General features: G+C 46.3%; 1 protein-coding gene across 1 annotated transcript; it reads left to right on the top strand.

Moving 5' to 3' along the window:
- The first annotated feature begins 11,477 nt into the window (after positions 1-11,477).
- On the top strand, positions 11,478-13,317 carry LOC144100406 (uncharacterized). The gene is made up of 4 exons (XM_077633367.1): positions 11,478-11,509; positions 11,707-11,844; positions 11,923-12,018; positions 12,190-13,317. The coding sequence occupies exons 3-4, from the start codon at positions 11,976-11,978 to the stop codon at positions 13,203-13,205; spliced, it is 1,059 nt and encodes a 352-aa protein (XP_077489493.1). The 5' UTR covers positions 11,478-11,509; positions 11,707-11,844; positions 11,923-11,975; the 3' UTR covers positions 13,206-13,317.
- Positions 13,318-22,817: the final 9,500 nt, after the last annotated feature.

Here is a 22,817-nt window from a genome sequence, read left to right as displayed (position 1 = left end):
TGCTGAGTGGTTTTTGCTTTGCAGGTTTTTTGTTGTCATAGGGGATTTAATTTAGTAACAGCCATTGTTCCGTGTGGATGTAACTGAGAGCGATTTATATTATGCCTGGACGGAACACTAGCATCAGTTATTGTACCATCTGGTCGGATCTATAGGCATAGAAAAGAAAAAAAAACATCGTAAAATTAGAATTTCGAATCATTTGAAATGCTCGGAGGTGAAAGCGCCAGTGGTATGCTGCACTTGGACAGCTTGATCCAGTGGTGCACAACTTAGTAAAACTAGTGCAGCCAAACAGAACACGCCTGAAGAAATAAACGTTCGGCTAGCGGCAGCAGCGGTCGACGTCAACAAAATTTGAGTGCGTTTAGAAGTACACAATAATCTGTACGGTGCATTCCCTACTGAATGAAAGTATTTGCGGTGACTGAAATGTAAACTAAACCTGTCCTGGGAACAGCAGTCTTCAAAAAGCAAGCGTGAGAAAAACACCACGACTAAAAGAAAGCATTGCACGAAAACTGTGAACATACAGCACAGATATTTCCACGCAAATGTTAAAGAGAACGATTCTCTAACCTGGGAGGAAACAAAACCTTCGAGTTATTGTCCATGGACGCAGCCATCTTAGAAACCAAAAAACTGTGGCGACAAAAAAATCTGCCATATTTAGCGAACTTTCACACCAACAGTTTTTGGAAAAGGTAATTTTTCCAAATTAAACATAAAAAGTAGCGCCTAATCTAACAAATTAGATGCAAAATTTATTGAAACAAAATATAAAAAAACTTTCAAAGCCTCGTCGCCTCGTATCCAAACACAAAGACTCGAAGTCGAACGAATCCAAATCCAAACCACCATGAACGCTCGATCTCGGGACTGAAGCACCGGAAGTTGATTTTCTTCAACCTTTTTTTTTCTGAGGCATTCAAAATAGTTATTGAAGCTAACAGTGCTGGCGCATTCTACTCACGGTGAAGTTCAGACCAGCGATGACCTTCGCAGCCAAATCAAGGATATCAGGGGGAAGATTCACGCTTTGAGTCTTGGCAGCAAGCATCAAGGAACCGAAGCCCAAGCACGTCGTGCAACGTAGGCCCGATGTTCCCCACACAGCGAACCGTTCGAGTCTGAATTTCGTCAGCGCAAGAGGCATCGGCAATGAAGCACAGCCCTTTGATTCGGACGACATGTGAGCGTCATCGCCGTAACGCAGAACTGCTCGCATAAGTCGTAAGTCTCAGGTCATAGACCACCTCAGGTGCGCTCATCTGGCGACAAGGCTATGGTGGTATGCGAAATTAACCTAGCAGAAACCCAAAACTCAGCTCGAAAAGATCTAAAATAATGCACTTCCGGCAAACCGGGCAGCGTCTCGCGATGTTGAATGCGTCAAATATTTAAGTAGGCGCAAATCAAGCGTTGCAGTAATGTTATACGTGGACGCCAGAAATGCAATGAAATGCGCTCACTAGCTCAGGAAGTCGGGAGTTTGATGGCAACCGTTAGTTTTTGGATAGGCATGAATACGAAAGAATCGAAACACTGGCCGTAAATGAATCAGTTTGAAGCTGGAGACGATTCGGCTTCCACTCAGGAGCCGTGTTCACGTACTGTGGGTTTAGGTCGATAGAAGAAGACCTCGCCCGCACCACTAATGTATCGAGGGGGCCTTTTTCATGTGAAGTGGTGCATGATGAAAACGAGTAGCAATTTGTGGCTCCGCATGTTTCATAGACGTCGGACACCAGCATGCAAAAAGGCGCCGTTGCCGAGACTGTGGTGTGCCTGGTTGTTCGATTAATCCGCGATTCGAGATATGTCCGGCACTGCAGGTTCTTTTCCTTCTTTAATATGCATTGCTTGACCAAATTTATCACTGCCTTTGGCTTCAGTGTTTTTCAGCAAGCGCATTTGAGGACCTGTTTTTGTAGACATGGCAAGGTAAGTCTGATAGAAGAGTGCTACTCAGACTAACTCATACAGGAACTGTCCCGATTTACACCTATGGGCCAACTCACTCAAAAGTACCTTAGCAGTGGTGTATAAACCTCGGCACTGTTTTTCTCCGTTTCACCAATGTATACACGATCAAAGTCTTTGCACAGGATACACTAAATCACGCCGGAATGTGTCTGTTGGTGGCATGCCGTCAGCTGTTGTACATTCAAGTTTGGTACCTCAATATCCCAAGAACATGAGATGTGGGCCAATGACTCGCTGCTAGGTACATGAGGTGTTCACGAGTTTCTTGTTCTGCCACTTTTCATTGCGAAGAGCCTGGCAGCTGCCGTTCCGGTGAGTTTATGATGGCTTTGAGTAGCCTCTTGCGCAAAGACCTTTGCAGACATTTTTCTCGTCACCTTTCATGTCTTCTGGCCATGTGCTTGCATTTACTCGAAGGAAGAGGAGTGGAAACTGCTTTATTTTTAGAGGCCATGTGTGGGCACACATCCTGTTCACACTAAATGAAAGCGCGGCATCAAAAGGTTGTTCAAAAAAAGAACTGTCTATTCACTTCTCCTTCTGCTGTGAACTGGGTGGCTTTTAGATGCTATTCGGATGCGTTGTGAATGCAGGTGGTTACGCCTTTCTGACGTGGAAGGGTCATTGGTGTAGCGCACAAAAACCTTGGGTGATGGGATCAACCAAGTGAGTGCTCTACCTTCCAACTATTTCATGATCACATTGGGAGCGGTGACAGAAATGGACGCACTCATGACTATATTCAACCTGTTTATAAAAAGACCTGAGCAGGAGACTCTGAAGCCAGGGCATAAGAGTAGCATCGCAGATTCTGTTCAGTGTGCTTACCAAATTCTTTGGAGGCCCTCCTGCTGTTGTGACCTGACTATTGTTAGTAACGAGTAGTGTGCTATTGACACCATCTGCTTGCACACTGGCAGAGAGAATAACTTTACAGCTAGAGATTCCACATTATTGAAGCTAATGCTCGCACTGAAACACAAGGATGACTGCCAGATTCTGTCACACTTTGGAGGCCCTCCTACACTTCTGGCCTGCGCATGGTTGCAGTTGAGTAAAGAGAATAACAGCACCAGCTGAGCACTTGATTTCGAATGATCACCCTGTTGTCTTCCGCAGAGGCAGCTTTCTGGGCAAAATTAAGCACCACGCAAACATGTACAGAGATTTCACCGTGAGAGCACTGTAGTGGATGTGAACAAAGCCACCCACCTCAGTGGCTGTGGCGTTTGGCTGCCGAGCCCAAGGCCGCTTGTTCAAATTCAGGCCACATTTTGATGGAAGAAAAATTACATGTGCTGTGGGATGTCAGTGCACACAAAACTTTGCTACTTTCTTGCTTCGTGCACATTTACTAGAAGAGAATTGCTACAAACAAAAATTATAACCAGCAATTTTGAAAACACATAGTGATAGCCAAACATTCATGTCCTTCAGAATATCATCTGAAACCTTTTACTGCAAGATGTTTTGTTTTATTAGAAATTCTTTCTAAGACTTGCGGACTTTCCTAGTCATATATCCCTTCAGGCACTAATTATACTCCAAGGGCCATCGTGGTGGCTAAGTGGTTACAGTGCTCGGCTACTGACCTGAAAGCCGTGGGTTCGATCCCAGCCCCGGCGGTCGAATTTCGATGGAGGCAAAATTCTAGAGGCCCGTGTACTGTCAATGTGAGTTCACGTTAAAGAACCCCAGGTGGCTGAAATATCCGGAGCCCTTCACTACGGCGTCTCTCATAGCCCAAGTCGCTTTGGGACATTAAACCCGATAAATCAAAGGGAGGAAAATTTTCAGACTTTTATAAGGGGAATGACAGAGTCCACAGAAAAATTTCTATCTTCTCCAGTGATCAATTATGCCCTCTCGCAACCTTGTGACGACTGGGCCTCCCATGTTTCCTCGCGGTCGTTGCCTCGCACTGTATCGCCTTGCTGTTGCCAAACATGAATTTGGACAGATGCTAGACCTTAGCTTCATGCGTCTCTCCCTCCTGCAGTCATTGGGCATCGCCCCTCCTCATGGTGCCCAAAAAGAGTGGTCACTGGCGACCGTGCGGTGATTACCATGCGCTTAACAAGGCCACAGTCCCTGAACTCTACCCGATTTCCTTCTTATTGGCATCGATATTATCGGCCAGCTCAGCCAGGGATTCCAGGGTCTGAGACGAAGACATGATCATGATCATGCGAACCTGCGGAGGCAGCCGCTGCAGGAAGAGGTCCTGAGGGGGTGCGCTGTTGTGCAGTAGTCACATTTCCAGCCAGGGCGTTCATACGACGCAGCAGCTCGGTAGGCTTGCGATCTCCGAGGTAAGGAGCTGCTGCAGATGATGTTGCTCTGTTTCAGAAGTGCATTGGATGAGCGTCGCCTTAAGATGATCATAAGGGCGATCGGCAGGCGGAGAACGTAGGTCGTCGCGAACAACCGCAGCTGTTGTAGACGTGAGCGCACCAGTGACGTGGTCGAACATGGTCATCTGCGAAGTGACATGGTGCTGACGGAACAAGGCCTTGATGGTCGGGAACCAAAGTTCTGAGTCTAATCATCAGAATTTGGGGAGCTGGGGGGCAGAGACCACGGGCTCGCGAGGAGGTGGCGTAAGAGGCAACGGAGTCGGTACACGAGCGAAGGAATCCATGGCCATGGCTTGCACGATGGAAGGCAGGCAGGCAAAGGCAGCCGGGGTCTCGAGCTCTGGGCGGCGGTAGGTCTAGCTAAGCGCTTGAGGCAAGCGCAGGCCAGGAGCAGAGTGCGAAGAAGCGAAGTCCGGAGTCACCAAATTTGTGGAGAAGTACCGACACAAGCCGTTGTCGGGTCTCCACAAAATATATTTGACAAGACCCGCTCAGTCGGATGCGAGTGGGACAGCATGCTTCCGCCCTTCCACTGTGCAGCCACGAAAAATCGAATCTGTTCACGCTTGGCAGGTGTGCTGGGGCATGTCGTCGTCTTTGGCGGCCGGACCACTATACCACGCTACAACCTCGTATGTGCAAATTGAGGGTCAGAAGAGTTTTAAAAGTCTGAATGATGTAGTTTTTTCCTGCCATATGAAATTGCTATGTAACAAAATGAGCACATTATATGCATTCTGATGTGTTAACATTTGCAAGCCAAGCAAACCAAGACAAACTTACCGAAGCCATACCAGGCCTACTGTACAACATGGAGGCGTCAATTTTGAAAGTGATTATCTGTGCTCATTTTGCATGCCTGGCTTAATAAGTTTTTACATGACCTTTCAGATTCCAGCACATTTTATTTCGTGTGTTTGTAGTAACTACATTCCATACACAATGGTCTGATGCTGCTCAAGTCGCATCCACAAATGCGGATGCAGCACCTCACTGGGATTTTCTCTGCACACTGAAAAAGTTCGCTGAAAACCTATCTGCATGTTTGTGGTATGATTTGTGCAACTTTCATGCAACTGATTGGTGTTACACCACTTGTACTGATTGCCAGGTACTATACCCTGTCAAGATGTTGCAGTTTGGGTGATGCAGCGAACTCTTGTACTATTCACGTGCAGCAATAAATTATTTTTATTACATTGCCATTATTTGCTTTTACTTTCTAAAAAAAAGATATGATTCATTTGCTTAACAGTGGCTTGCATTTGATGCTTATTTTCAGTTGATGCGGAAAAAGTGGCACTGCTCCCCGCATGTATGCTTGTTTCAGAGAATACTTATTTCTAGCCTGTGGCTGTGCCATGCTGTGTTCTTGTTACCCTCCTGCACCAATCCCCTATTTAAGGATAGCAAAGTCGCCCATTAAAGAAAAATGATAGCACAAATGTTAAGAAACAGCAGAACAACAAAACATTATTAGCTGCACACCCACATTCCAAGGCAGGGTAAGAACCAGAAAGACAGCAGTAAAACATGGGCTGCAGACAGTCACAGGTTTTGGAAATTTGCTGGCCTTAAGAAGCCATAGCTGACACAGGGCAAGGAATTGTAAATAGAGATAAATGGGAGACGACCGTTCTGGTACCGGATGTGACCCGTCTGATGATGATCAACTAGCTCGTGTGTCAGTTCTGCAGCAGTATACAGTCAGCAATAAATTTCAAGCATCCTGTTTATGCTCATTCGTACTTCATTCATAAGCGGTGTTCATGCTTGGTATCACAACAACACTGTTCCAAGAGTAAAAAGAAATGATGTAATAGAGATGGATTCAAGTCGATGTAAGAATCTTTTTCATTGCCAGTTAACTACAACTAATTCATGAATGCTTTATTTGTCCCAGCACTAAGCGATGTGCTCACAGTTCACTTAAAAGTTCAGAAGCTTCATTGTTTCTTTTTTACTTCCTAATGAAGAGAAAGCTGACAGACATCCTGAAAGCACCCAATTCAATTATATTTCAGTGCACCTTAGAATGTTCTAATCGGCACGTAAGGTAAACTATTGAAGTTAACAACCTTTTACTCTACATTAAGTAGTTCAAAGCTAAGTATATATATAGTTTTGGCATACGAATGAAAAGTTAATTGATCCTAATTAATCAGAAACACAGCCGCTGTGGTGGCTCAGTGGTTATGGTGCTCGGCTGCTGACCCGAAAGGCGCGGGTTTGATCCTGGCTGCGGCGGTCGCATTTCGATGGAGATGAAATGCTAGAGGTCCGTGTACTGTGCAATGTCAGTGCACGTAAAATAATCTCAGGCGGTCGAAAATTTTCCGGAGCCCTCCACTGCGGCGTCCCATAGCCTGAGTCGCTTTGGGACGTTAAACAGGAGTTAGAACCAGAAGCACAGTGTTGATTTCTATGTGCCACATGAGCAGGGTGAAAAATGTTCCTCTGTGAAAGAGTCGTACTGAGTGTTAGTGTGAAGTAACACATTACTTCGCACTGCTGCGTGTCGCTTCATAGACCGTCATTGTTACATAATGTATCAATTTAAGTGCTCTCCTTGCTATTTTAGCTCTTCCATGCTCACCTTTACTACTATACATTCTTTTGCAATGCTGTTTTCATTAACGTCATCGAGTGAAACCTTATGAAAATGTGACCTGGTCTCTGTGGTGATGCAGTGACGAAGCCATTATGCTGCACAAAAATATGTTACATATTTGATTCCTTGTGAGAGGAGACTATTCCTGATGCAGACTAAGTACAAAAACTAAACTCCGCGCACATTATTTCAAATCACGTGAAACAACTCCAGGCAGTTGAAATAAATACAAGGCACTGCACTATACCGTGCCCCATAACCGAGACTGGGTTGGCTTGGAATACACCATAACTTCATTATATTCTTGTCAGATTTTGCATGCATTTACACGCAGATGTGTCTGTTATGGCATTTTAATATAAACAACGCACCAGTTCTGCAGCCTAAGCGCTACAGGAAGTTAGGAAGTAGTCACTGTACTCCCACGTTGTCATATTTTCAGAAATTGTGTAAAAACAAGGGCACTCTAAGCAGCCTTATACATTCTAAATTAGCTTTCTACTCCCGGTGGGCAAATAACTCGCAAGTTTCTCATGCTTCATGCTAATATTTGTAATTCTGGGTCGTCTTTCCAGAAAAGTATCTATTTAGTGATTAAATCTGTGTCATTAGGCCATATTGTAGGTTTATCAATACACAGAGACTCTAGGAGTTATAATTGCTAGCCCTATGCCTGGAAATTTTCTTTTGTACATTTATAGGAATGCCTAGAACATGGAAATATATTTCGATTAATGCTAACAAAGAGAACATTTGCTCAGGTTTTACGAGGCTATCTTAATTCATGTGGGAGCTGGCTCTTCATGAGAGGGAATCTGTCAGGCTGAAACCAGCTGATTTTTTTTAATTGCAAGCCCAGGAAGTTTCTCTTGCAGCTTTTCAGCAGACTGACAACTGTGCCGTGTTTTTGTTGCAGCACTGATAATATGCACGATACTCTTAGTCAGGTTTAAATGACTAGGAAGTTGCCCGGAGTCTGCAGTGTCCTCAGCAGCCAGTCTGTTTTCACACAGGTGTACATGTTCCGTCGGGTGGAAGTCTCTCAGCAAAGAACCTAATTGAACAGTGATTTCACTTTACTGCCCAAATGCTAAAGGTGTGAGGCATCCGCGCTTTCAACTGTGTGGTCATGCTTGTGCTGTGTGGCTCACTACGCGACTGCACGTGGGAGTTTAGCAAAATGAATGTGTAATTCCTTTTTAATGCTACAGCATTAGAGGTCCAATTCACAAAAAAGTGGACTTCGGTCCGTCCATGTCACGAAAAAGCAGTTGGCAGTGAAATTAATTCAAATAATTTCAATGCAATTCCCACCTGCTCCCATGGAACTGCGCATGACCTCATTGGGTGAGAGATAAGACAGCCTCTCAAATAACTACCCGCAAAAGTGAGCCTTACCGGAGCTCGGGAAGAGCAACCTGTGTCTCGCAAGCCCCACTGGTGGCTGTGTTTGAAACAGCCACCTGCCGGGGCACTGGCGCATGGCTTAACCACTGCGCCAAGAGTAGTATGAGGACTCCCCACAATTTATGAACCTATGAAAGAGGGGTTCTTGCGCGGGAGGGATCTTGCGCTATTGAATTGCACTCCTAAGGGCAGGGTATGCGGCGCCCAAGCTTTTTAAGCTTTTGGTCATGTTTTTGGGCTTAACATGCACCGTGGCCTTCCATCTCCGGTTGCGTCAGCTCGCCACCTTGTTCGAGTCAGCAAGGCAACATCGCCAAACCTTATGGCAGTGAAACCTGCCATACACAAACAAAAGATAAATTTAAGATTGTGCACACAGAGTTTTGCATTTGCAACCAAACTGTTGCCTTACATATACATATCTTACAGAAACCACCAGTTAAAAAAAAAAATCTTGTCGTTATTAATAACAAAGGCCATGCAACCAGGGTCCAACTACAAGTATCATTCAGGTTGCATGTGAATGCGCGAATGCAACATTTATTAGTTTATTCGTATGCAGATTGATATCACGGTGGCGTACAATGTCTTGAAAGCAAATTCATTTTTCCTGTGGTGGCAGAACGTTTTCACGTGCATCTCTGTCGATCGAAGAATGCAACGGTGTGCTGAAATTCAAATACGCGCATATAGTTTCACGGGGCGCTGTGTTCAGTCTCGCTGTCATGAGGCCCAAAATGTATATATAATTGTTTTTTTTGGGAAAGGAAATGGCGCAGTATCTGTTTCATATATCGTTGGACACCTGAACCGCGCCGTAAGGGAACGGATAAGGGAGGAAGTGAAAGAAGAAAGGAAGAAGGAGGTGCCGTAGTGGAGGGCTCCGGAATAATTTCGACCACCTGGGGATCTTTAACGTGCACTGACATCGCACAGCACACGGGCGCCTTAGCGTTTTGCCTCCATAAAAACGCTGTCGCCGCGGTCGGGTTCGAACCCGGGAACTCCGGATCAGTGGCCGAGCACCCTAACCACTGAGCCACCGCGGCGGGTAGGCCGAAAATGGAATAGTCGTTTTTCAGACACAACTTCACTTAAGTATAAGGCCCGACAAGCTTTATATTGCTAGCATAGATCGCATTTGGGAGGTTTCTAAATCTGAACAAAATTGTGCAAAGTAAACGCACCGCGAGCCCGGCGTGACCGCGTGCGCTGCGGCATATGACACCTTCAGCATTCTTCCTTTCGGACCTGCACATTGGGGGTGCCGTTGCGCGATTTCACCTCGCTACATCTTCCTTAGGCATGATACTTTACACATCGCCGCCATGCTGGCCAGGCAGACGTGCACACGCGGCACCAGCAAAAGCCAGCGAAAGCAAGCGCGACACGCCCCCGTTGGGCATATCGCGCGTAGATGGCGCGATATGAGCAGCCGATGTAGGCGGCGGATTGCTGTTGAGAAGTTTTAATGCAGCAGACCATCTTATTAACAATTCATTTCAGGTTGTGCAAAAAGTGGTATGCTTGAACAAACGTAAGCGGCGCAATCGTTTTGTTATGCTTGTGTTTTTGTGTTTAGTGACGTAACCGGAACTTCCGCTGCTGCAGCTTCGGGCTTTTGGAAACACGCGACTGGCAAGGTCCGGTCGCAGGGAGCGTCGGGCTGCGGATGCTCGCCGCGGGGCTGATGGGGTGTTGCGTACTTGGGCCACGCGTCTTCGGGGCCGCCGTCGCCGCGCTCTACGCGTCCGACTCCCGCGTAGGCTCGCTTGCCGACCACTTCCCTGGCTCAACTCACGCACGTCCGCACGCACTGATTTCTCCAAACGAATTAACTGCACGGCTCGCGGTTTTCCCGCCGCCGCGTTCTCGTGGCAAACAGACAAAAAAAAAACAAAAAAAAACTCGAGGCACAGCGCGCCAGCAAATCGCAGACGTCAAAAGGAAAAAAAAAATGTTAAACAGAAAGAAACGGAGAAGGAACGCGAGAGAAAGCCTTATTATACCCATGCCACACGATAAATTTAATGCCATTTCAACCGAATGTCATTCCATGCATCGAATGTCATTCGGTCTCCTTCGATGCTACATGGTAAAAAATAATGTCATTCGAAAATGGTTGCAGTGATGATCAGGAAAAAAAAAATAGACAATTGAAAGACATCAGCGCGCATAACAGATGTTTCAAATTGTTATGTAGTGTTTAAAAAGTGGGTGAGAACATTTATGTACAATAATATAAGCTTAAGGTTGCGGTTCCCCTGCCGCCATCTGCAAGTAGTTCAGATTCTGCCACCAGACTACGACACTGATCCATGACTGACAAAGTGTCTTCCCGTCTTGCCCCCGAGCGACCTGAGACTGATTTTGGTTGAGATGTTGAGATATATGTCCAGTCCTTTCTTGACCCGCGCTGCGTGGTCTTTAAACTGCTTTTGTTGCTGCGCCTGCCCTCGGAGGGTTACAAACGAACCATGGCAAACCTGACTGCTTGTCCCCGTCGTGCGTTGGGGGAGGGGTTGGCTGGGGTGGTTCGGTATGTTTCTTTCTCTGCCTGCGCCTTGCTCGATTTTCCACGACTGCACAAGGTAGCTGAACTGCGGCTTGCTAGCGGGCCTAATGCGCGTGACACAAACAAAGGACGTGGATCACCAAATGTAGTCGGGTAAACTCAAGAACGAAGCAGCATATTCCCCTCAAAAGCAGCCCTCCAGCCAAGCGCGTCGACCGAACAGCTTTCTTTGGCTATGCAGCCAAGGCTAAGCTATAGGGAGTTTGCACGAAAGCCGGCGGCGCTATGCATTCTGGGTAGTCCGCCATTTTGTCGTCCTTTGGTAGCAGCCGACGCAGGAAGCGCACGTTGGTTTTTACGCTCGCGTAGTACGTGCGTGCAACAGTGCTGGCGTTATGGTGTACTGTGCTGTTGTGGGCTGCACCAGAAGAACCCAAAGCAAAGCGCAGAAACTGAAGACAGGACAGGCCGACTGCCGGTTCTTCAAGATTCCCAAAATACGCCTGCACGAGTGCGAGAAAACAAAGCAGCTTTCATATCGACGCCGACGCGAGTGGCTGGCACGTGTTAACAGGAGTGAGACTGACGCCAATCCGGACAAGTATAAAGTCTGTGCACTCCACTTCGTTTCAGGTGCGTACAACGATTTCTTGGCTTACTGCGCGTTTGTTTTTTACTTCTGCACCCGCGCTTTACGCTTTGCAAAACAGGCACCTTGCGACGCGTCTCTTCGTAGTTTTTCCTAAACATGCGCCTCGAATGTATTTGAAAGTTAGGAACTGCTGCCGAAAGTGATCACTCTTGGTTACACGCGTACATTTATTTTCTAGGTCGGCCGTCTAAACTTTTCGACGATTCCAGCCCCGACTGGACCCCATCGCTGCACCTGGGTTATGCCTTAAAGACACCAGATCAGTCGCGCTATCATCGTCGCAAAGCACGATCCCATCGCCAGTTCAGTTCTGCTGGTAAGCCCGCTTGGTTTTCTACACTGAAAAATCGTGTTTGCCGTCAATCCGCATTCCGACTTTTCTTTTTCTTTTTAGGTGCAGTTGGTGGATCTGCACGCGATGAGCCTGCAACAAGCGAAGACGCGTCCATGTGCGACGAAGGAACTGAACCGCTGGTTTGCTCTCTAGCTGGTAAGTGCTTGTCAAAGGCGGCAGGCGCAATTAATGAAGCAATGTCTCCTCTTGCAGCTTTTTTTATTATTTTAGTGTGCACACGAATGTGATGCAAATTTCAGTGACAAGATTTATGGCCCGTTTAAATAAAAAAATTTCTATGGTCTTTTCAAACCCTCTGCCAAACAGATACAGCCTGCCAGACAGACTTGGGTGCTGCAGACATCAGGGGCCTGGAGGACCAAATTTCAGGCCTGAGACAACAACTTCAAGCATCTGAAGAGGCTTCACGTTCAACAAGTTTTATTGAAGAGGCACTACATGGCTGTGACGAGAGAGTGGCATTTTACACTGGGCTACCAAGATTTGTAATGCTTCATTCATTATTTAAGCTAGTGAAGGACCACATATCTCATTCAAGAAAACATTCCCTGACACAGTTTCAGGAAATGGTACTTTTTTTAATGAGAATGAGGCTAGGGTGCCAGTACCAGCACTTGGCGTACCGTTTCTGTGTGTCGGTATCAACAGCATCGAGGATCTGCGACAAATGGTTGAATGTATTCTTTCATCGGATCGGACCTCTTGTGCACTGGCCTGACAAAGAACAAGTAATGAAAACAATGCCCGTTGCTTTCGTTGATAAATATGGTGTAAAAGTTAGGGTTATTCTCGATTGCTTCGAGGTTTTCATTGACAGGACAAGCTCTTACCTCCCTCGGGCAGAAACATGGTCCTATTATAAACACCATAACACAGTGAATTTTCTTTTGGGAGTGAGCCCACAAGGAGTTGTGACGTTTTTGTCCAAAGCTTATGGCGGTCGGGCAAGCGACAAATTCATCACGGAGGAATGTGGAGTGCGTGACCTTCTGGAATATGGAGACGTTGTACTTGCCGACAGGGGGTTCCTAATCTCCGAAAGTGTTGGACTGTGCCATGCAACTCTAGCTATTCCTGCCTTTACTAAAGGAAAGAGACAGCTTTCAAGTGAAGACATTGAAAGGACTGGAGAGATTGCAAATGTGCGGATACACGTAGAAAGAGTCATTGGAATGGTACGCAACAAGTATACCATACTTAGTGGAAGTCTTCCAGTTGAAGTGCTGAAACTAAACAAGTATGGTGAGTGCCAAATTGACAAAATCGCACGCGTATGTTGTGTACTCACCAACCTGTGCAATTCAGTAGTCCCATTTGACTGAGAATGACATTTTCATTGCAGAAGCACAAAATCAAAGCAGACTGAACGAGGCGAGGCGTTCAGGGTGCGCCTCAGTCCGCTTGCCAATATTTCAACAAGTGGACTTGTCTGGGTCTGGCTGAGATGAAGACAAGTCCACCGAGATCCCAATTCAACCCCTGTTTGTTTGCTTTGATTTCGTGCCTCAGTATCCCATTTGAGCTTTTTTCTCTCTTGTCGTCTTGATGGGCTTTGAAAGGCCTCTTGTCTTTTGTGTGCTAACATTTGAACGGCATGGCAACTAGCCTGCAAGAATGTCCTCACAGTATTTGGTTTCTTGTGTGTTCCTTATTTGTGTGCTGTTTGATTGTTGCATCTGTATCCATATGGGCAATTATTTTTGAATGTATGTTCATCACACTTTCTTCTGTACAATGTACACCAAAAACTTCTAAAAAGCAGAAGTATCCTGTCAAGTAATCATGTCTGTGCTTAGTGATTTTGATTTCCACGATAATATATCTGATCTGAAGGTTGTCATGTGGTGCCTTGCTTCTTTTTCCCTCTTTTTCGGACCCATTCGCATGACAGCTAACACCCTGTTTTTGTTTCCTTAATGGTACTTTGCAATACGTGTAAAACTGTTTTAGGCTGTACTGGTTGTGTCTGCTAGTGAGTGCACGACAATGTACATGTGCTCTAATAAGCAATAAAAGTGAAAAAAAAAAATGTTTTTTACCTAGGAGCACTTTGGTTCTACTTTTACTGTGAACCCATTAGAGTTTGGGTGTTCGTACCATTACATTTGTATTAGGATAAGCATAGTGGTGGTGTCGAAGGGTTAGGTGAGTGGATGGGGTTAGCAAGTTTAACGGGCACAGGACAGGGTTAGAGGGATTCGGGACAGGCCGCTGTCCTACAGTTGATGCAGCTATGCAGATAATATTGGCATACCGTAGCGGTGGCCTAGTGGTTGAGCATCTGCCTCGCATGCGGGAGGTGCGGGGTTCGATCCCCAGTGCCGCCGGGTACCCACTGATGTCACAATGGGTACAAGCTTCCCCTGGCCTGTTGCTCGGCTTAATCAGGGTGAAATGCTTGGGAAATGGGTCTCTGACCCCGCCTTGAGAAAACGAAAATACTTTGCGCCACGGCACTATTTGGCCATAGATGACCTTGTGCCATAAAAATTCACTGTCATCACCATCAAATAATATTGGCATACAAATGCTCAGTGCAAATAAAACTACGAATTGCATGCCTTTAATCACACAACTGCAGCGCTGAGTACTCTTAATGCCAAATGAAATGTGAGCAAGACAACTGCAATGAGTATAGAAAATTGAGAAGATTTATGCAGATTAGCTATTAGCATCCGTAGACCAGGTGCGTAGTCAGGAATTCTTTTCAGGAGTGGCCCAAGGTAATTTTCTAGCTGGAAGGGGGGAGGGGGGCCTCAGGCCTCCCCTTAAATACATGCCTGCAGTACTCATTCAGTCGTCAAGGTACAAGGGATTTGTGTTTAGTTATCAGAAGTTTGCCTTGATGTGGTCCGACTAAATTATATTTGCTTTGTGGATATCTGCATACAAATAATATCTGAGACGTTTTTTTTTTCTATGCACACAAAGGTGTAAGCATACGACTGGATGGACGGCACTTATTTATTCAACTAGCAGTCTCCAACTGGTTGCATGCTTGAAAAGAAAAAGTTATTGATGCATGTTCTCTAGGAAAGTTAGATCAAGATCAGTGTAAAATACGAGAATTTCTTGTTGGGCTAACTGGCAGTTGATCATTGTACTTTAAAGGTGCCAAAACCACACACACAGGAGCGAAGAGAACGAGAGGCGCTCTGTCCCATTCTCTTCTTTTGTGTGTGTGTGGTTTTGGCTCCTTTAAAGTACAATGATCAATGTAACAATTCGAAAGTTGACCTGTCAACCCATTTAAGTAAAGCGCTTAGTTTAAAAAGGAACTAGATGACTAGACAAGTATATTGTGAGACTGTGGACGAAGCGAGCTTTTATTGCCACTCGCAAGTATGGCGGCCACTCCTCCGAAGACGAAGTTGCGAGATGATGATGAATCTTTACAGATGAAGACGAGGGTCGCGCACTGTGCTTACAATATTCTTATTGCATAAATACCGCAGTTCAACATTACACAATGGCACTGTTTAACACCATTTTGATGGCTTGGCTAAAACAACCTCACGGCGAGGACAGCATTTGAGCTCTACACAAGTGGGATGATTTGAACAACACATGATAACACATTGTATGACATATTCACACATCTATTTTCAATTCTTGATTGCTGATATTGAGCACACAGTCTCTATCCCAGTGGGGCCGCTGCATTTTGCCTGCATGCAAGAGATACTGTGTGATATCAGTGCATGTTAGAGAACTCCAGGTGGTTGAAGTTTATCCAGAGCTTTTCGCTTCAGTGTCCCTCGGCTTGAGTCATGTCGGGACGTTAAATTTCACAGACCAAGCCAAATTTTCACTTTCAGTGCCAGCATCACCTATCAGTTTATAATCATAAGCACATGTCATCACTTTTTGCACAGTGCACAAAACCATTCTTTTGCTTTTGGAGTCTTCTTCAACCCCACACATTTAAAGTGATACCACCCTACTGGGCAGTTAAGCCCATCGCAAGCAACCATTCTTCCTTCTTCTGGTCATTTACAAGAGCAGAATTCATTGCTTTTATTGTCAGTAGAAACAGACTGGCTGCGATCTTCCTGCATGGTGGCAGCTAGGGCTGCATTAAGTTGGTGTGCATCTGCAGGTTGATTTTCCTGGCCTCTGGTAAACCAGCGGCTAACAAGCTCTGGCAGCATAACTTTGCAGAAAAATGTTTCTGCCACTCCAAGAAACTTTGCCATAAAGGAGTGGTCCGCTTGCACCCTCTGAACACTAATTTCATTATTCCTCCATAAAACAAAATCACAATAGTTGCGCTGCCACACAAATAACTGGGTTTGTATCTGGCAGTAGTAGCGATGGCTTGTGTTTAGTCTAAGTGATCCCTCATTTTCAACAAGAAAGCCCTTCACTTGTAAAAGGTCAGACAACTTTCCGTCACGAACAGACCACGGGAATTTCACCTCTACGAGACCTTTGCCGCAGCATTGGCACTCGGTGAGCATATCAGGCGTAGCAGCAAGAAATACATGTTTGCTGGAAACCAGCAGCCCTGCCTCTTCAAACATGACATCATCATGAGTCGTACTGCTAAGCAGTTTGTATGCTCTCAGGGCATTCGGCTCATTATCTCTTCCATAACGGACTGCCGGAGACGAAAACCTGTTGTCATGTGGGTAGCAAAGCCGCCTCACAAGGCTGATAGATGGCTTGTCAATCTGCGTGTGGCAAACGTCATAAAGAGTTGATGCAGTTATGCGACCTGCTCTGTAAGAATACCATTTGGTGCTGAGGCTTTGTTTCCTTGTCTTCTCTTCTATGCTGGACACAGCTTTTTCGTTTACTTGCAATGTAGCATAAATTTTGCTGCAGTGAACCAACAGTTGATCATAAGTTAGTCAAACCGTACTTCTGTCATACAGCAGACGCAGATCTGCACCCTTGCAGCTTCGTACTGCAGGCACATACAGGTCACTGTACCACGGATTTGTGCTGGCCACAGCCGGTCGATGCCCCGTCTCGATCACTGAGGCAAAGAATTGTTGCCATTCTGCGGCCGTCGGCGCCGGCACTGTTGGTCGTGGGTATGGTTTCGGCGCACAGTCTGCGCCCTCGGATTTGTCGTTAAGGCGGCGTTTTTTCATGGTCGACTACGACAGGTCCATTTCCGACACCGGGCGCACACCAATCGTCTTGACGGTGGCCGGAAGCCAGGCGTTGGGGCCGTCTGTGCAGGATTGTTCTTGACGTGCGCGCACACCACACTCCACATAAAATAGCAGGGCAGCAACATGCGAGCAGGCCTCTCCGTTGCCGGCCATGCAGGTACAGTAAGCCGACACAATGTGACCGTCGCTTTCTGCGAGGACCCACACGTCCACGGGTGGCTTATTCAAACTTTGCGAGTGGTTCACCTGGGCGCAAATGACAACGGCGACGAAAGGAATTAGTACTTCACGAAAAAAAAAAGTTTTATGTCCTTACCTGTGTTTTGAGTATCACTGTGTCGGCTACGACCGTTTTCATGCATGGCTCGCGTACCCATCCACTTGTGAGGAAGTTGTGCCCTTCCAAAGCTTTTCTGGCCTTAAGCTGCTGCTGAGTAACAAAACTAGTTCTCAGAACTAGAAATTAGTGAATATCGGCGATGTCGACGGGCGGCCACAAGTTGAAATCGACAGTGCAGTCATCCGCGCGCAGCCTGAATGGGTCCACGCCGCACTGTTTTGTTTTCTCCTCGTAGCGCGCCCGGTCTTTCGGGCACAGAGTCGACACGTAGGTCTCTGACGAAACTGCCGACATCTTCAAAGCACGCCGGGGCGGTGAATATGCAACCCCTTGTTAGTTTTGATGACTGTAGAAGACGATACGGCACTCGGACAAAAACACTGCTGCCTGGCCTGGGTGCGTCGGCTGCTAACAAGGACGACAAAATGGCGGATTACCCAGAATGCATAGCGCCGTCGGCTTTCGTGCAAACTCCCTATAGAGGGAAGAAGGCCCTTTTGTCCTTGTCGCGAGTGGGGTTTCCTTTATTGGAGCTATGGTTGTGGAAGGGTGAAGGGAAAAAGTTTGAGAGCCGGGACAAAGAGGGTACCATCTTTGTCCAAACGGCATCAGAGGTGGGGTGATCTTTGTTCGGGATAAGGATGCGCGGCACGGGAACAAAGGACCGTTTCCTTCCCTCCCTTGTTTAGCCTTGGCTGCATAGCCACAGAAAGCTGTAGTACAGTCGATGTTACTATCTGGAGGGCCTCCTTTTAAGGTATGTGCCACTTCGTTCTTGAGTTGTACATATATTAGAGTGGGCAAAGAAAAAGAAAAATAATGCTGCGCAGCCCGCACCGCCTAAGGTACAATGTCGATAGAGTGGAAACTTGGGAGCGTTAGTGATACATTGTCGACATAATTGCACAGCGCAAATTACTAAGCAAGCGAAAAGGGAGAGCGGATGCGAAAAATATAGGAAAGGTGTGATATCATGCAAATTATTAATGTTTTGTTTATGTCCCATGTATATATTTCTTGCGTTTTTTTTCAATTAACCTTATAATTGAAGTTGGTGCCTTTCTTGTGTCCTTCCTTCTGCCCTCGTCTTTTGCGCGTGCTATCACTTCGTCACTGTAGATGCATAGTAATATTAGTAGTAGTCGGAACACTCCTGGTCTAGACTGTAGCCTGCCAACTCTATCGCTAGAAAAAATTATTGTTTTTTATCAAATGATATTACATCTAGGATAACACAACTATAACAAAGACCGCTTGACAACTTCAGTCAACGCTCGACGGATGCCTGTCCAACCTTAGAAACTAGGGTTGGTAAAGAACAAGGCATAGAGAAATGGGCACTTGTCAATATCTGTTTACCATTGAGATGAATCGACATTGCGCGAGAGACGTGAAATTGCTGCCGAGAGGGTTAGTCCCGCAAGTGTCGAAATATGCTCAGATCAGAAAAAAAATATTCGTCTTACATGCGGCGGCATTTGCAACCAATTCCGATCAACCTAGACCGAACTTTGCGAAGGTTCACAAAAATGCAGTATAGATGAATATCATTCACTAGGCCGACTCAGATTAAAACATTGTACGTAGAAAAGGGGGGGGGGGGGGGTGCGGTGTGCGTTGCCAAAAAGGGGGTCTGCTACAAAGGAATAGTTCTGTAGGCACTTAGGGCGTCCCCCTCCCCTCTCCCGCTTGGACCCTCAACTGCGTGCTCTTGTTTATGTTAGACGCACGTATTTCTTCACATTTCGCGCTCACCTTTCGCACATGTCCGCGAGAGAGCGTCTTTTGCGCTAAAGCGCATAATGTTCTCGGTGGGGTCGTGGTCGGCATCAGTCGGTCGTGGTGGCTTCAGTCTCCACCTGTGCTGTCGCGGTGCTGAGACAAGTTGAGATCAAGTACCATTTTTCATCTCTGCGTTTTCTTTTACAGTTGAAACAAATTTGTTTCTATCGTTAAACCACATGCATCTTTTGAAAGCAGAGAAAATTTGCGTTTTCGAAATATCTGAGCCACATTTATGAAGCTAACGAGCGAGGTACAGTCGACGTACAATTTTTTTTTAAATTTTTTAATTGCTTTCTTTGGGGAAAGGAAATGGCGCAGTATCTGTCTCATATATCGTTGGACAGCTGAACCGCGCCGTAAGGGAAGGGATAAAGGAGGGAGTGAAAGAAGAAAGGAAGAAAGAGGTGCCGTAGTGGAGGGCTCCGGAATAATTTCGACCACCTGGGGATCTTTAACGTGCACTGACATCGCACAGCACTCGTTAAAGATCCCCACGTGGTCGAAATTATTCCGGGACCCTCCATTACGACACGTCGAGAAAAATATCACCAAAAATGTTTTCCGTTCACCGTCAGAGTAGGACCGTCACCTTAAAATAATATTTTCGGCAATTCTCCATCACTTTAGGCATAAAAAGCCAAGGCAAGTACAAAGTCAACCACAAATCCGATAAACGTAAACAAACAAAATGGCTGACGCGGTGGCGCGCGGAGCGTGGAAATGACTTCCAAAAGATGAAGTGCTCAGTTACATCTTTAAGTACTTGCGAGCCAAACGAACATGGAACGCCAACCAGCAGGAAACACGCAACCCAAAATGATCGACGGTCGCGGGAAAGGCCCTGCTTCACGGTCGGCCGTTGCCGTTGGCTGCTGCTGGGACCGAGAGTAACAGCTATCCACGACAGCTTCTAGTGTCAAGAGGTTCGCACCAAAATTAATATTTATTAAGCAGAACTAAATAAATCCAATTTTTGCAGTGCGCATGCTATTTTTTTCCGTCGCTTGTTTCTGCTGCGTATCTGGTGTCCAGAGTACACATTCGGTACGAGATCGAACGCGAATGAGTTCCCCAAACTCATTCGATGGCGAATGTCATTCCAACCTAATAACATTAAATGTTCCAGTGTAGCAGCCGATTAATGGCATTAGGTGCAAATGTCATTCGATGGGAATGATATTAAATTTGCCAACGCAAACGAGGAGCGTATGCTAAGAGTGCTGTGGCATTCATCCCAAAGCTCCCCGTTCCCCGAAGTGGCCGCCACCGTATGTGGCCACTTCCGACCGCGTGGCGTTGCACAAGTGCCCCCTACCAGGCGACAATGCGAGGCTGGGGCGGAATGGCGTTGAGTGGCCTTTCACTCCCACCGTCCCCGAGGGAGGTCAAAATCATCGCCGCCGCACTGCGACATGTTTCCGAAGAACAGAGGTGCCTTCGCTACCTCGGCCGCCAAAGTGAAAGACCGACAGGGCAGGCACGAACTTTGTGACACTCCCGTGTATTGCGCTGTTGCTCTGTCTTTTTGAGATGTCTTTCGTGGCGCTTCCTAAAAACTTTCTAAATAGTTCATGTAAACAGCATATTTTCAGTGTAATAAATGCCATGTGTAACAGAAAACGGTTTTGTGGCCTATGGGTTGCGTGCTCGCCTAGCAATCTGAAGGTTCTTGGTGCACGCAAAACTTGGTGCTGGGCTAGTTGGTTAAGCATTTCTTTGAAACAGGTCAGCGCTAAAAAAAAGACAAACACACGGCGAGAGAACGACGACACGACATATATGAGCGCTCATATCTGTCGTGTCGTCGTTCTGTCGCCGTGTGTTTGTCTTTTTTTTAGCGCTGACCTGTTTCAAAGAAATTGGTGCACGTCCCCATAGCTTCAGTAAAAGTTTTTCTCTTTGATGATGACGTTATTAAGGGTTTTGTGGAGCACTTTTTCTGGACGCAAACAGCGAGGCGGGTTTCGTTGCTAATTGAGCATATAAGGCTTTCACCTTAAGAAATTCGGCTTCCCTCGTCGCTGAGAGTAAATGTAAGCATGAAATTTTTTGCAGAATTATGGAACTCTGTCTATAATGGGTTACAGATGTTGCTACCTGCATTATTGAAATAGGCCTTTGTCTAGGTCATGCCACAAAGAACTTCTGCCACTGGCTTCAGTGAAGCGCAGAACGAGCCAGAGATGCAGGCGCTCATTCGCTCACAAGTCAATGACACACAGCTTACTGTGTCTCGAAGTAAACTGAACTTCGTTTCACGGTCTCGTCCCCGCTGAACACAAGCATCAGATCCGCAGAGCCGCTCGGGCGCGAGACTGCGCACCCCGGACCACCCTATAACCGCTGCCCTCACTCTCATTTATGAATTAACCGCGTCTTATCGTTATGTTGTCACAATCTAGGAAACACGCAAACACAACCGGCCGGTGTCGCGGCTTGACAGTGCTGTGGAGGTGGAATCGCTATAACACAACGCTAAGCGCAGCCACAGGCAACCCGTCCTGCTCCGTGACTGCAAGACCTTCGGAGGCCGGCAGAGCGCGCTACCATTCGCGGAGCTCTGGCTCCTGTGGCGCTCTTCAGATGCACGCTATTCGTATGGAAAGTTGCGGAAAGTTCGGTTTTATGCTCGAAGCGGCTTCTGGACGATATTAGCCTAAATAGAGCGAGGGCTAAACGCATTTCATGCTTAAAACATGCCACCAGCAATATGGCCAGTAGAAGCTAGATTGCAGAAAGTCTAGAAGACTTGTATTCTAGAATTGTTACGGGGGATGAAATATCTTTCCACCGCCACAAACCGGAGACCAAACAATAGTGCATGCACTGGAAGCACAAGGGGTCACCAACTGCACAGGTATCACGTGTGCAGGAGTTAGCTGGAGAGATCATGCCAACAGATTTTTCGAATACACAGGGCTTGTTATTACCAGAATTCGTGCCACGCAATATAAAACTGGGACACTTATGCTTCCTTAATGACGGCATTACGTTAGCAAACAAAGACAAACAACGTGGGAAGTGGTCGGCAGGTGGGTTGCTGCTTCACAACAATGCGCCAGCTCACAACTCCCGCAAATCCCAAGCTGCTGTTACGGAATGCGAATTAATGTTCCTTAACCATTCACCTGCAGTACAAACCTGACCTCTAGCGATGACCTTCTCTTTCGTAACCTGAACAAATTTCTGTATGCAAAAATAATTTATGATCCTATGGAGTTCAAGAAGAAGTTGACAGGGCTCCTGCCGCACCAATAAATCTTATTCAATTCTGAGAGAATCCTTCACTAAAGGCGAAGTGAAAACGACATGTTCATGTTTAGGGGGATTACAATGATAAGTGGTAAGTTCAGCTTTTTTTTGCAAATTCAGGTGGACAACTTATCGAAGGCCCCTCATATATTCTGGTCTGTAGCTATGGATGTATGCAAGGTGTGAAGTACTTGGTGGACGCATTAGTAAACATCTTGCTGTATATTCATTGCAGAAAATGTTAGTCTTCTTTTTAAAGGAACACTCAAGCGGGCGGTGCATGGAAAAAAATATTAAATAAAAATTCACCTTTTGTGACTGGGAGGGCTGCAAAGTTTCTTCATAGTCATTGCTTTTCGCCAGTTGGCTTTCAACAAATAATACTGCACTGCCTGACAGTCTGCACCTTCCTGTTGTAGGTATCAAGTATCTTT

Source organism: Amblyomma americanum, chromosome 1 (assembly GCF_052857255.1).
Source record: "Amblyomma americanum isolate KBUSLIRL-KWMA chromosome 1, ASM5285725v1, whole genome shotgun sequence".
Taxonomy (NCBI): domain Eukaryota; kingdom Metazoa; phylum Arthropoda; class Arachnida; order Ixodida; family Ixodidae; genus Amblyomma; species Amblyomma americanum.
This window is presented reverse-complemented; position numbering and strand designations above follow the sequence as displayed.

Bases quoted from the DNA above. Each gene is read 5' to 3' on its own strand.
- LOC144100406 (XM_077633367.1), top strand. From the start codon at position 11,976: ATGTGCGACGAAGGAACTGAACCGCTGGTTTGCTCTCTAGCTG. The intron at 12,019-12,189 runs GTAAGTGCTTGT...TCTGCCAAACAG, and splicing joins GCTGGTTTGCTCTCTAGCTG to ATACAGCCTGCCAGACAGAC.